Source organism: Anas platyrhynchos, chromosome 20 (genome assembly GCF_047663525.1).
Source record: "Anas platyrhynchos isolate ZD024472 breed Pekin duck chromosome 20, IASCAAS_PekinDuck_T2T, whole genome shotgun sequence".
Taxonomy (NCBI): domain Eukaryota; kingdom Metazoa; phylum Chordata; class Aves; order Anseriformes; family Anatidae; genus Anas; species Anas platyrhynchos.
Window position 1 is genome coordinate 5,459,250 of NC_092606.1, and position 13,865 is coordinate 5,473,114.

The following is a 13,865-nucleotide window of genomic DNA, read 5'->3' on the forward strand; positions in this document are numbered from 1 at the left end:
TACACAGGAATTAAACAGTGTTTATTCAAACAAAGCTCCCCCCCCTTGAAAGACCTGTTTCTGATTAACATCATTACAAATACAACTAAAGAAAGTGAACATACAGACATACAAAATATATACGGGCAGGAAAAGTGCGCTAAATCAGTCAAAAACCTATAGTATTAATTGAAGTGAAAACTAAAGCAATGCTTTGTAGTTGCCTAGATTTCCCTGGGGGATGGAGAGTCAATGCTTATCTGCCTTCCTCAGAAGAGACAATTTTGATTAATATCAGACCCATCTGACTCAGTCTATTAAACCCTGAAGGAAGGATATTCTTCAGATATAAGAGATATGTCTTTGATTAATAATTCTACCATATTGCCATTCCAAGCATTAACAACTGCATGGCACCTGTGGAAAAAGAAAGCCTTTGAATTCTACAGAAAAGAACTAACTTGTGCTAATAGACCTGTTCGCCTTCGTCCACGTCTGAAAGCTGCATGATGCTCTTCCTCCTACCCTCTGCTGAACAAGTCCAAGTGCCACGGTTGTCACTACTTCCTTGCAAAGACGACACAGTGGTTATATAATTCAGCTTTACGTACAGAGAGAAAGCAAAGTTACTTCAGACATTCTGAGTGCTTTGTCTAAAGATACTGACAATCTGTCTAGAGAATCCTCTTTAGCACTGTCACAGTTTAATAGACCACAACAGTCTCCAACATCATGGCCGTTTCGGTGCACTCTTAGTCACCAGGGGCGTATCTTCAGAGAAATGAATTAAATCACTTAGCCCACTACGCTGGACTACCATGCATGGTATAACTAATGCCAAATTGTCATACATGGGGTAAGGAAAAAGTCAGTGTAACATCCTCTCTTTGAGTTCTTCCTGCAAGTTTTAGCTTTGATGAATTAGCAGCAGCCTTCTCACCCTAGCTGAGCATTTCTCCTGATGTTTGCGATCAACCTCTTGCTGTATTCTCTGTAGTTTACGGGTTTGACATCCGTTGCTGTAGCCTTAATACGGGATTCGTCCTGTGAAAGAGAAAAATGGCATGCAAAGAGTGCTCAGCAAAAGAATGCTCAGTTCTAACCTCCTCCTGCCCTCACTGTTCTTGGTACCAGGGTTAGCTAGGTGAGCAAACCTGACTCCCAGAGCAGCTACACTCTGGTTACAAGCCAGATTTGAGGAACCTGAGAGGGAGCAGCTTTAAAGGCAGTGACCAAGGCTGACAGTACTTGCTGTGAGCAAGTACCTTAGGAAACTTCTCTGCACAAACATAAGAGGAGGAAGCCATCTCTTATGGAGGCAAGTCAAACTGCAAAAGCCATATGCTACATTATTTGCATTTTGGAGGATACTTACATTGTAAGTCTCCAGTTTTACTCTGATCCTGAACTCATACGTGTTGAAGTTGGCATTTTGGAAGACTTCTTCAAATGCCTGCTCATTCTGTGAGAAGGACAAAAGACACATCAGCTGCAGTCACCCAAGCTTCTGGTAGTACCAGGAATTTTCAGAACAGTTCATCTCTTGCTGATATTGGCAAAATATTGGAACTAACTGGATCATGCACGCAGACCTGAATTTTCCATCAAATTTTAGATGCCAAAACAATCGCTTAAAGTTTTTTGAGAGAAAATTTAGTTCAGAGTGAAAAATCTTTTTAGCAACCTAAACAAAACAACGTATAGCTGCAGTGCGCCTGCATCCAGAAATACAGAACGAAAACATTATAAATCTGCATAAGATTCTCTCACGCAGCTTAACTGGCTATTTCTGATGTTCTGCAACAATCAGACACTGACAGAGTTAACTACTTCCCTATTAATTGTCTTATTAAGCATTCAGCTCCTCTGCTTATACATCAAGGTTGTATGTATCCTTCACATCCTGACAGACCTATTTAAGAGGATGCTCCATAAAAAGTGGATGCATGTTTTGAAAGTGCTTTTATAACCACTAGAAGACCATGTCACATTCACAGCATAAGCTACTTCTAATTACCATATGAATACTAAACATAATCATCATTTATTACAGACAATTTGTCAAAACAGTAGAAAAGAATTAGACAAGTTGTGAAGACCATGGAAAAAAAGTTTATTTTTGTAAAAACGCATTATAAAATCTTAGCTGACATTCCACCAAAATCCTGCTGCCCCGTGATGATACAGACATGCAATTACCATCACAGCTCTCCACCAAACGCACTTGACTTGATCAGTCAGTCCAGAAGGTGACAGAGCATTTGGTCCAGAGCTGAACCCACCTCAGTTTCACTCACATTTCAAGTATGAAAACGGCTGGTTTTAAAGTGCGTGGCACTCTTTTACACTACGGAATGATTCTTCTAAGGTTTAGGAAGGTACAACAAATGAAGGAGAACATGTAGCCAGCTGCAGACTGCAACATTTCAGCATATGCTTCCTGAATAATGAAAACCCTTTCTTGTGACCATCATATGGATTAGAGGATGAGAAAGCTCGCTTTATGAAGTGTTTGGCTCCTGTTTCCACCTCTGCCACAAACTACACGGACCATTAGTGAGCGGAAAATGCTGTTAGCACACCAGTCACTGCTACTCTGCATTACCTCCTTTCATAACAAGTACGGCAGAGAAGGAGATGAAAGACCTTGCACGCACATCTATGCTTAGCACGGCATGGCTGTACGTGGACTCAATACACCCTGTAAGCAGTTGACTTCCACCAACTTCACAGGGCACTAGACGAGGTCTTCAGAGAAAAAACACTAAGATAAGCTTACTGAAAATGCATCGAGTACCGTTTTTAAAGCTCATAAAAGTGTCAAATCAAAACCAATTTCTCCTGGAACACAAAGCATTCCTGCTCAAGGGCTCATTCCATATTATACTCCATTTTCTATCCCTGGCCATTTCCATTAGACAGCTCTTCAAAAGACATTACATGTTTGTATTGTTACATAGGATCTGCTGTCTCTCCTTCCCCACTCTCTTCAGCATTAGAAGTGACTAAGAAATTTTGTTTGAACTCTAGCAGAGATTAAGCATGACTGAACTAAGAAAATATTGACAAGTTAAGAATGTCTGAAAATGGAAATTCAGAAGTGTAGGCACATCTAATTAGAATGCCATAGCAATACATCTTCCTACAGAGCAGAGGTGTCCAGCCTTCAGGATACCACAAAAGTTTCAGCATCTAACAACCACAAGCTTTATGCCACTTACCTTACAGAATAAAAGTGCAGGAAATTTCCAAACACCGTTCCTGTATGTAAATAACAGGAAAACTAGCCCCACTTCGTAGAAATGGATGAGGTCTACAACAGTGTCTCGGGACAATCAGGATTACAGCCTCAAGAATCCCTTCTGGCTCACATCCTCCCACAACCAAGCAATAGGTTAACCAACATCTGGAATATCTATGGAGCCCTAATATCAATCATACTATAGCCTTAGCCTGGAAGCACAGCAGTGTTCATATACAATTCAAGAACTTAATCTGTTTTCCAGATCGTTACGAAATAAAACCACACAGATTTTATATAGTAGACAACTAAAAGCAAGAAGACATTATTTTGGTAGGAAGAAAGGAAAATGCAGCAGAGAAGCACAGAGACAGAGGGAAGAAAATACTGTCTGTTAGTGTTTAATGGCTTACAGCCACCTTAAAAACTGTTCTAATCTGCCAAAGAAAGATTACTTAAGCATCTCTGCAAATGACCTATTTTAAAAGTCATAGTTTTTGTATTGCCCACAAAGTTTCTGGTAATACTTGGTGGAAAAAAAGCGCCTTCAGAAGAGGGCAAACACACATTAGTTCAAAAAGCTTCCTGCCTACTTACAAAGATACATACAAAGCGTTCTGGAACTTTTTGGTTTTGTAAACAATTTTTTGGAACACATGAGAAATAACGCTGTTAGTATTCATGGCTAAAACAGTTTTTCACATATCCTTCCAATCTAGGTACAATGATAAAACAGCCTGTCCTTTCAACTGTAGTCAATGTGTTAAAGCTGTCAATAGCACTACAACCTTGAGGGCTGACAAGCAGCCAGCTGTCTCTCAAGGTCCAGGTGATAAGGGACAGGCTGATCTTCAGCTTAAAAGTCAAAAGAGCTCAGAGGTAGACAGACTGATTGTGGGAGCAAACCATGGGGAAAACCAGGCAAATCTCTGTTCTCCAGGCAGATGGCCCATGGAAAATAATTCTGAAAAGAGTAAAGTCCCTGCCAAGAACTTCAGACTACGGAGAAGCAATGATTTGTGAACTTGCAAAAGATTCTGAAGCCTAACATCTGGAGGAAATCTCTGGCCACCAGACCCCTGAGTTGGCCCATCAGCTCAGAGAACGGGCAAGATCGTGTTCTCGTCAGATGATGTAGAATATCCCTCTCTTCCAGTGGGCCTTTTCAATTTGTTTTAATAATGCTATTAATTTCTGCTGAAACTACGTGAACATAATCCAATGCCCTTGCCATGTCTCAACTTAGGAGTTCTGTACGTCTGCACATAGAGACCACACTCTCTGCTGGATCAGCACTCGTATTCTGCGGGCACGTTACATCTTTCTCCAAGTTTCCTTCTAATTCAATGTCACAAGAATATTTCCTCACCGGTACAATAAGAAAAAGCAGGAAATTTGAGGGCTGCCTAACAACGGGATATATAAAATACAGATCAACTTCTAGACATTTACTAAAGACTTAATAAGCTAGCTGACTGACCTTTTCCTTCAGTTCTCCCAGGAAAGCAGCACTTTGCCCAAGAATGAATTCTGCTGTGTCTTGGAAGCAAGTCACCCACTGATACTCTAGACAGTCTGCAATGGTCACCTAAATCAAGAAATACAAACAAATTAAGCAAACAACAAACAATATCCCCCAGTTGCCTAATATTTAAGTACAACAGTATGAGAGAGATTTATTTCACAGTTAAAAAGCCTCACACACTATCGGTACTTTCCATAACCAGGGTTGAAGACAATGACATATTATTTTGCTTTTTAAAAGAGCTCCATAGAACGTCACAGTCATTTAAAGTAAGTTAATATCGATAGCACTTTGTTTACTATTATGATCTTGTTGGTCTTTTCCTGTGACACAATGATGTATGTTCAGTTCCTTTCCTCTGCCACTGATGGGCTGTGAACAAGAACAGGTAGCCCAGAATGGTAGCATCCAAGGGTGACACCAGCAAGACTGCAGCCTGCATTTACTTAGTACAGACACGAGAACTTGAGCATAAATACATGTACCGTGCTATGAGACAACTACCAAAACGTTCAAGGACAAGACAGAGCAGTAAACAGATCAAGTACTAGCCTTGTATATGAGGTTGCTTTAACAATTAGGAATGTGAAAATAGGAGAAACTCTTCTGAAGGCCACAATTTTAACCTCTGTATTCCCTTTATATTCCCTGAGAGGGGCTCTGCTATGTTAAGTAGCGCGTGTATTCCTAGAAGTTATCTGCTAGAAATTATTCAGAAGCAGTGTATGTTTTAGTGAGATTGCAGGGATAGTTCCCCTTTCTCTGCGTGCCCACCTGGCACAGCATTTCTAAGCAGCAGTTACAACTCTAATTTATAATGTAAAACAGAAAAAGGTTCAACGCTTATGGGATAAGCGGGCATCACAATAATCCTCAGACAGCTCTCTGAAGCAGGCTCCATTAAAGCATGAGACAGAACAATACCTACAAAAAAATGTACTAAATATAGGTAGCAGCTGTAAAAGTGCAATTACTGCTCTCCAGAAATGCCATTTTACTTCAGTTTATCTTCACTACTGAAGAGGCGTAGGCCATCTGTACTCTGCACTGCATAGTACACTTGGAAACCAGCATCAACTCAGCTAGCATCAACTTTTTGGCAAAGAGAAAAGCTTTTAATTGGAGCACTAGGAAAACAAACTGCTAATCAGCTCAATGAAACATTCCTCACCTAGGCACAGCATACAAGCCGTTTAAATATCCTCTCATCCACAGGCACTTTATAGACAGACAAACAGCACTTCTAAGACCCCGTTCTCGCAAAACATTTCAACTTGGACTGTCCGGGGAAAGCAGTCAGCGAAAAGCACCGGGCTCCTCTAGTCCACGTACTTACCAGAAGCATCATGCGGTACTTGAAATTGGGGAATTCACGATCACACTTTTCACAACGATACAGTCCATTCTGTTGGTCTATCACTTTCTTATTGCAATCCTGAGAGGGACAGGCCTGGTACATGCAGTTCTCTTTGCGCAGATGTACTACTGTGCCCACACAGCTAAAATAATCCGCCTAGGAGAGTGAGTGTGCAACATTAGCCTCAAAACACTCAAATGTTTTCCAATTCTGAATTAACTACAAAGCAAGGCACCCATACTTGGATATTTAAGATTAGAAAGCTTAACAGCTATGGATTATTGGGAAACTGTAAATCAACCCCTCTGTTGCAATCATTTCCAGGCTTCCATTATGTTAAACAAAGTCTCTACAGCAAGATTATTTTGTGTTTCCATTGCGGGAAACTCTGATTGCTAGGTTTTCTTTAGATAAAGCATATTTGCTTTTCCATTGTGTCCGTTCAAATCTCTACTTTTTCACAGGATTAAGATTCTGCACTTTCCTATGCTTCTTTTGGGAGTCAGTACAAAAACCAGAAAGCCTACTGTGTAGTATTACAGATAAGCGTTTGATTAAACTATAGCCCACAGAACAAAAATACCCACTCGCCACGGTAAAATAATCATCCTAATGGTTTAAGACCACAGTCAAGTCTTTCAACAGATCAACAGAGGTTGATTAAGAAGCATGTGCAAGAAATGTCACAGAAAACCGCTGAATTACAGGTAAAGTTTTGTGCTTAGATAAAAGTTCTTCTGTATCCTGAATGGCTTAGCACTTAAGTTGGAAACACAAAAATGTTTTTAAACCAGTCAAGGAGCAGTTTAAGCCTAGAGAGGCTACTGAACTGGAATGCCAGAGCCGTGGGTCTTATTCCTAGCTTTTCTATTGAACTAGTGTGCACCCTTGAAAACCACTTCCTCTTAATGCACCTGTTCCTCCTATAATACCTCGTGCTATTTATATACATTTGCAAAGATGCAAACATCTTTGGGGTAGACTATTTTTTACTATTTACGCAAGGCTCTGAATTCTCTTGCAAACAAAGGATCATGTTGCAACATCAGCAATGAACCTGGATTCAGCTCTTAAAAAACAGCTACAGAGTAAGCACGTATTGCTCAACAATGTGACACTTCCAATAAGCTTTTTGTTATCCCCCTCTCCAACACACAAGGCTTGCATTCAGCTGCCATGCTCTACCTTATCTCCTTGTCCCAAGTTCTCAGCTTTGACTTCATACAAAGTTTTCCAGTTGGTGTTCACCCCAGGTGCTGAGCCTCTTACATCAGAGATCGAGGAGCATTCCAGAAGCTGCCCCTCGGAGTCAAACCTGGAACCACAAAGATGCACTTCTATTTTTGGATAGCAGACCATGCAGACTTATCAAAAGCTTACGTTTAGTTTCATGTACTTAATACGTGCGGGATTTTTTTTTCTTTTTTAAAAATCAATGATTGCAAAGGAAACAATTACAGTAATTTGTGTATATTGCAAACAAAAATAGCATTTCAGAATAAGTTAATACTCTGACTTAATTAGCACAGTATTTTATAAACCCACAAAAGGAGGACAGCTTTGTTCTATATAACTGCAATTTGTTTGCCAGCTAGTGGTCAAACCACGCACTGCACGCTTCTTAAAGGCAGGCAGATAACAAGATTTAAGGGCATCAAGATATTTCCATAATTAAAATTAAATTACACGGTACCATTATCTTTGCAGCAGCTTCAAAAGAAAAAGAAAATAGCATTGAACAAATTATGCTTCCTGTGTTAAAGTAAGAAAGCACTCCTTTTCAGAAAAAGATTGTACTATCATCCCATTCAGGCGTTTTCTGTGATTTAAGAAACACACCAAAAGGACTCAGAAACTGAGCATAATTAAAATATGACAGCAATAGCTAAGATCCACAATCAATTTCATCTTCAACAACCCTCTGAAGTATTGAAGCACTGCTCAATCTGACAAATGGCGAATGCCAACACAAATATTTTACCCGTGTTTGAAGGATTTAGCCAGAACGTGAACTCAGGATTCACAAAACCTAATGCTGCAGGGACTTCACCCCATTAGCACATACACCACGTCTCACTGTGCTAGGAGCTGCAGCAGACAATTTAGCAACTACCTACTCTACAAGCAGTAATGAAGCACTAAGAAATCATTTTGTTTTCCTGACAACAGCAAAACTATCTGAAACTATTTTGCTATCTGAAAAATATCTGATAAGGAAGAGACACTCTAAGAAGTCAACAGTTCCTCCAGTACATACTAACAGAGTACACATAAAGTGGAAAAAGCCTACTATAAATAAATAAATAAATACTGCTCTCTCAGCTAGTTACTCAAAGTAGAGTTGGTCAAAAGTCTGATTTCACACTGCCTTGCAAGGCTTTGGGTCAGCGTGCACTACTCCTACAGAACCCATACCGTCTGCTCCCCTTCCTCAGTACTTTACAGACTGCTCAAATTCAGACAAACAATAAAATGAATACTTCACAGCAGGCTGAAATGAATCAACACAAACACAGTCATACCATCCTCGAAGCTTAAAAGCCTCTGGGGTATCAGGGTTGACAACAACTGTACTCGACGACAGGACAGAGAGGCTTCTACCACCAAAATCAGAGACTCGGGCTCCTTTGATGGCTACCACAGGTTGTCTAGAACCATCAAATGTGTCAGCCTGCATGTGCAGAAAAAAAAAAGCATTAGTAAGTACACTACAATAGAGATACTGAACTTCTGGTCATAATTCATGGATCATGACAAAAGACAAAATCTAAATCAAACTATCTTACCATATTTGGGAGGTATGGTTTTCAAAAATATCACTAGAAGTTTATGAAAAGGCAGCTAACAATCCTAATACTCCATTTCTCAGGAAACTGGAGAAACTCTATATTGATGCTGGAGCTGTACACGACTAGTTTGGAGAAAATGGATTGCTCTCCTCCTTTGGGAGCTTTACACAAGGATTTTAGAAACAGAGATGGGTTATGGGAATGGAGGTTTCTCTGAACAGAGGTTATTTGGTCAGATCACACTCTTTGGGACATCAAACAACTCACTTGGCTTGACTGAGCCAATCACGTCTCTTCTACTACAGCTTAAAAAGTAGAAGCATAGGTATGCTGACCAAACACTTTTTCTCAACTTTGCATTTTCTGTTTTTAATCTCATAAAGCTGCTTTAATGCTGTCCAGTTGCCATCAGTTTGTTATCCGAGTGAAGTCTGACACTAACAAAGAACCTCTTGGCACTAGAGAGGCTTTGAAAGGTATAGATTTTCAGGACCCCACACCACTTAATGAGCAAGGAGAGGATCATGTGCTTAAAGACCACAAATGAGCTAGAGTTAGCAGAAGCATTCACTGTATCCATGGGATACAAAATAACACACAACAGCTTGGCAGTTAGGGCAATGACTGTTATTGGGCAGATACAGATTCTAACCCTAAGTGTACCAGCTGCAGGCTGTAAGTCACTTCCCCTTAATGCTTGTTGTTATCTCTAGGAGTGAAAAGATTTAACTTTGTAAAATGCAGATCTCGCTGATCTCTTGAGAGTTACACAAGAAATTCATCACTGGTAATCTCTCCTGTAACCAGCTGGTTCAACCTCAAAACTCTGTGATACTGAACCTCAGTTTACTTCATTTCCACCAGCAGAGGGTTAATGTTTAGCCACCTACTTGATCATTTAGCAACAAAGCATCGCCGCCAAGCTGGCAGGATCACTCCCATTTTATAGACCAGAATTTAAATCCCTAAGAATCTACACTATCCTTTTGACAAATTACTTTGTTTTCCAGTGGTAAAGGAGCAGTTTACTACAACCACACAATCTTTCAGTTCCAAAACTCTGACATTTTAAACTCTTAGTCTGGGATACAGCCTTTCAACCCCCTAGTTAAGCAGGGATTTATGCAAGGTAACAAGTATCCCACCCTAAGAATAAAATTCACCTCAAACGAGACAGCTGTAGCCATCAGGCTTTCCGATAATCAAACTACAACTCGTATTCTTTTCTAAACCACAAGTCTGTTATCTACAGTCTTTGGGCTTGAGACGTAATGTCTGCAGTTGTTCAGAACACATTAGTCAGATCATGTCAGCAGTTTGTCAGAAAAAGGTTAAGAACATCACACCTGAATGAAACCAGACAGTCTTTCACCTTCTTTCTGCCCCGATCCTCAAACACCCAGGACTCTGTCTCAGTGCTATGCCCATCTCAGATGACAACAGCGTGCATTTCCTCACCCTACACAAAGGAACGTTTGCTTAAGAACAGGTAAGAGAGCACATACCTCATTTCCCCACAGCGTAGCTGTCACCAGTTTCCCTGATGTATCCATCAGATGCACATTCCTCTTTGATACTTCCCTATTGCTAGCTTTCACTGTAATTTTAGTGACATCTTCATAGCTCTTACAGATTCCAATTACATCTGAAAAAGAGTTACAATTTAGTTAGAGATGCTCAAGGGTCACAATTGGGAAATACAAGACCACAAGAGAAGAATTCATTCGTAGTGGCAGATTTTTACCTTGTAATATCCTTGCTCCCTATTCAAATCAAATCTGATACGGAAACTAAGTGTATTATGGCAGGAACGCTCTACTACAAAATTCTTCAGTGCTTTAATTTTGTTGACAAATTCATTAAGATATTCATAAATTCAAGCCTCGCCACATTAGAGATCTCTTTCCATCACATTCTGCCAAAGGACTTCAGCTCCTGATCCTTGCTGGTTAAGAAGTCTCTCAAGCGAGGGGTTTCAAAATGACAGCCACAAGAAAGCAACCAGCTAGTGCCCTCGCTGCAGCCCCCTAGGCCTTAAGCTGCAACTTGGATAAGTTTTGGGGTTGGACCAGACGACCTCTAGAGGTCCCTTCCAACGCAAAACAGCCAGTGAGTCCTGGGAAGTCGCATGTTTGGACAGTAAGAGCTAATGCCATGCCCTTTGAACTCCCTGACATTATCCCTTATTGAACATGAGAGATCTACCTTTAAAATTCCTAGCTGAATGCCTCTGAATCACATGCATCTTGTGCTTGTGAAACCTGAGAACCCTCGCCCCCACCCAAGCCTCTGATTTTTCCGGAGTACTCTGCCCAACAAATTACAGAAAAACAAACCTCCAATACTTCACAAAGCAAGCCAAAACAGTCATGCAACTTGGACTTGGATGCAATGAATTATGCCAAAATCACTACAAAGATAATTAGATAGCGAAAGCAAGCAAGACCATGGAAGGTATGAAACGCACACGTGCTGAGCAAGGACATTTTTCCTTCAACCCTTTTCTGTGGAAAACAACAATCATACTACAATAAACAAGTATCATTTACTGCCTTTAGTTTGAAGCACAAGTTTGCATAGAAATCATTACACATTGTTAGCAGAATAGGATAAAGACTGCTTAAGAGTATAATTACCCAAGGCATTTTTAATGGCAACCACCACTGGCTAATTTCACCCAAGAGATCAAAACAGTCAAAGCATTGTATTGCTCACTGCCTCCCCCAGTATTCGCGACAAAAATAAAATTTCAAAGCCTTATAGTTCGCCATTTCGCTACTTAGACTGACCGACAATTGAGTCTTTGGGTGTGTTCTCCAACTCCGAGATGGATACAAACTCAAACCGAACAGATGGAAGATGCTGGGCATCATCACAGAGCACAACTGAAGTCTCATTAGTGAATGTAATCTCGTAGTCATTCTTAACAGCTGTATATTGCTTGTTAGCAGTCTTCAAATTGCCTTTGGTAAAATAATATACCTAGAGGAGAAAGCAATGAAACAGAGGATGTTATTGGAAGTCAGACAGAGAAAATGGATTGCGTTCACCTTTAAAAATCCTTGCTACGCTGAAGCTCCTCTTTTCTAGCTCATGTCAGTCCATGAAAGCACAGTACTACTGTACCTTGTTCAGTTCAATGAGAGGAAAGAACTTGTCTGCTTGATCATTGAACGCAGTAGCTCTAATCTCACCCTGGAGAAAAACAGGAGAGTTGGTAAGAACTGGAATTCAGCATGAAAATTAATAAGTAAATAAAAAATAAAGCCTTCACATTGTTAAGTGGCATCAGTTCTACAGGCACAGTGTGGGTTGCCAGGCTAGCTCCAGGCATTTGAGAAAAAAAAAAACAAAAAACACTATTCTCCTCAGATTTGTAGTTCTAGCTAGAAGAGCATAATCTACACCTGACCATCACATCTCATATTCAAGTCTCATTAGCATCTCTAGAGTTCCAGAATAAAATGCAAAAAGAACTGCCATCATATGCACACCTTTGAACAGGTACTCCTAAAACTGGCATTAATTGTCATTACAGGAGAGAAAAAGTTCAAATAAATCACCTAGCTCTACAAGTTAGCACACAGGTCTTTCATGATATTTCCTACTCATGCATGATGGCAAGTCCTTAAATTACAATTAATAGCAATTATAAACTCAATAGATAAATTTAAAAACAAAACAAAAAAGGGGTACTAACAGTATGCAGAGAAAACAAATGGCTGGTGACAACACGTTGCATTATTAACCTCACATTTTACACTAAATATAATCTTGCAGAATCTTGTTTTCATGACAGAAGGCTGTAATTCGATAAGAGGTTTGATAAACTGCGAGTTTAGTTAGATTAACCAGATACCATTCCCCAAACAAACCACAGATGAAATTTCCTAGTATTACAATAATTTATACTCTGATTTCCTTCTGAAAATGAAAGCTTATAACTTGGAGGCAATGCTCCTCTCACTCCTTGTTCTGTAACATGTAACTAAGTAAGGACGAGATATCATTCTCAATCTAAAGGAAAACATGATAAACGTAAGTATTAGGTTGTCAGTTTCCCTAAACAACCGTATTTTGAGGCTGCAGAGATTGAGTCACACAGTATAGAATAGACTTTGATGAAAAATAATCAGTAACGTCATACATTCAAGACTTCATTCTGGATAAGAACTGGATCACTGATGCTCAAGTTAATGAATATAGGAATATGAACTTCAGTCGTCATAAAAAACATTTTCTGTAATACACTTTATTTCCTCTATTCTGTCTTTATAAAGAGTTCATCAGCATCTGGCATACATTATCTTTTTCTCAACACATAACACTTACACTTTCATCAACAAGCTCTATAGAAAAGAGCTTTCCTTCCCCGCGGGAGTTGCTCCATGTGCGGATCTGGCCTTTTTGGGTAACACGAGCGCAAATGGTCCACCTGAAATTGTGCAATAAAAAAGTTCCACATCCTCTTTTATGTTTTTTTTTTTTTTTTCTTTCTTTCTTTCATTTTTAGAAGAGCCTGGATTTACCAACCTTTGGAACTAGGATGTCACTATTTAAAAGGAAGAATTTTTCCACTGCACCTCAGCAATTCTACCTGCCTTTCTGCTGCTTTTCTATTTTAATGGCCTCGACCATTAAAGGCAGAAAGTTGTATAGAAAGCAACAACAAAGCCAAGCATAAAACATCTAGTACAATACAGCAGTGAACAATCCTTCTGCATAGAAGCAGGCCTCAAATCTTTTACTTTTTCAGGGTACACTTCTCGTAGAGCAGTTTGCCTGTTCTGAATAGCCATGTTAGAACGAGAGCCCAATTATAGGATTTGCATTTAACTTAGGTAATCAAATCAGTTTGCATAACTTTAAAATGTCATTCACAAAATAATTACATCCTCATGCTTTTCAACAGAACAGTAGCTGAAGTGAATAGCTTACTGAGCTGTTTTGTCATTAACTTATCAAAAAGAAGGT

At 39.7% G+C, this 13,865-nt stretch overlaps 1 protein-coding gene across 1 annotated transcript in view; it reads right to left on the reverse strand.

Moving 5' to 3' along the window:
- RPA1 (replication protein A1) overlaps positions 1 to 13,865 on the reverse strand; it is a 22,843-nt gene continuing 8,978 nt past the window's right edge. Inside the window, exons 8-17 of the mRNA XM_027472115.3 lie at positions 13,224 to 13,326; positions 12,018 to 12,086; positions 11,681 to 11,873; positions 10,397 to 10,536; positions 8,625 to 8,773; positions 7,288 to 7,417; positions 6,082 to 6,258; positions 4,701 to 4,808; positions 1,355 to 1,441; positions 1 to 1,023 (exon numbers count right to left, since the gene is read on the reverse strand). Coding sequence (XP_027327916.2) covers positions 916 to 1,023; positions 1,355 to 1,441; positions 4,701 to 4,808; positions 6,082 to 6,258; positions 7,288 to 7,417; positions 8,625 to 8,773; positions 10,397 to 10,536; positions 11,681 to 11,873; positions 12,018 to 12,086; positions 13,224 to 13,326 — 1,264 coding nt within the window. The 3' untranslated portion in view covers positions 1 to 915. The remainder of the gene's footprint in view (positions 1,024 to 1,354; positions 1,442 to 4,700; positions 4,809 to 6,081; positions 6,259 to 7,287; positions 7,418 to 8,624; positions 8,774 to 10,396; positions 10,537 to 11,680; positions 11,874 to 12,017; positions 12,087 to 13,223; positions 13,327 to 13,865) is intronic.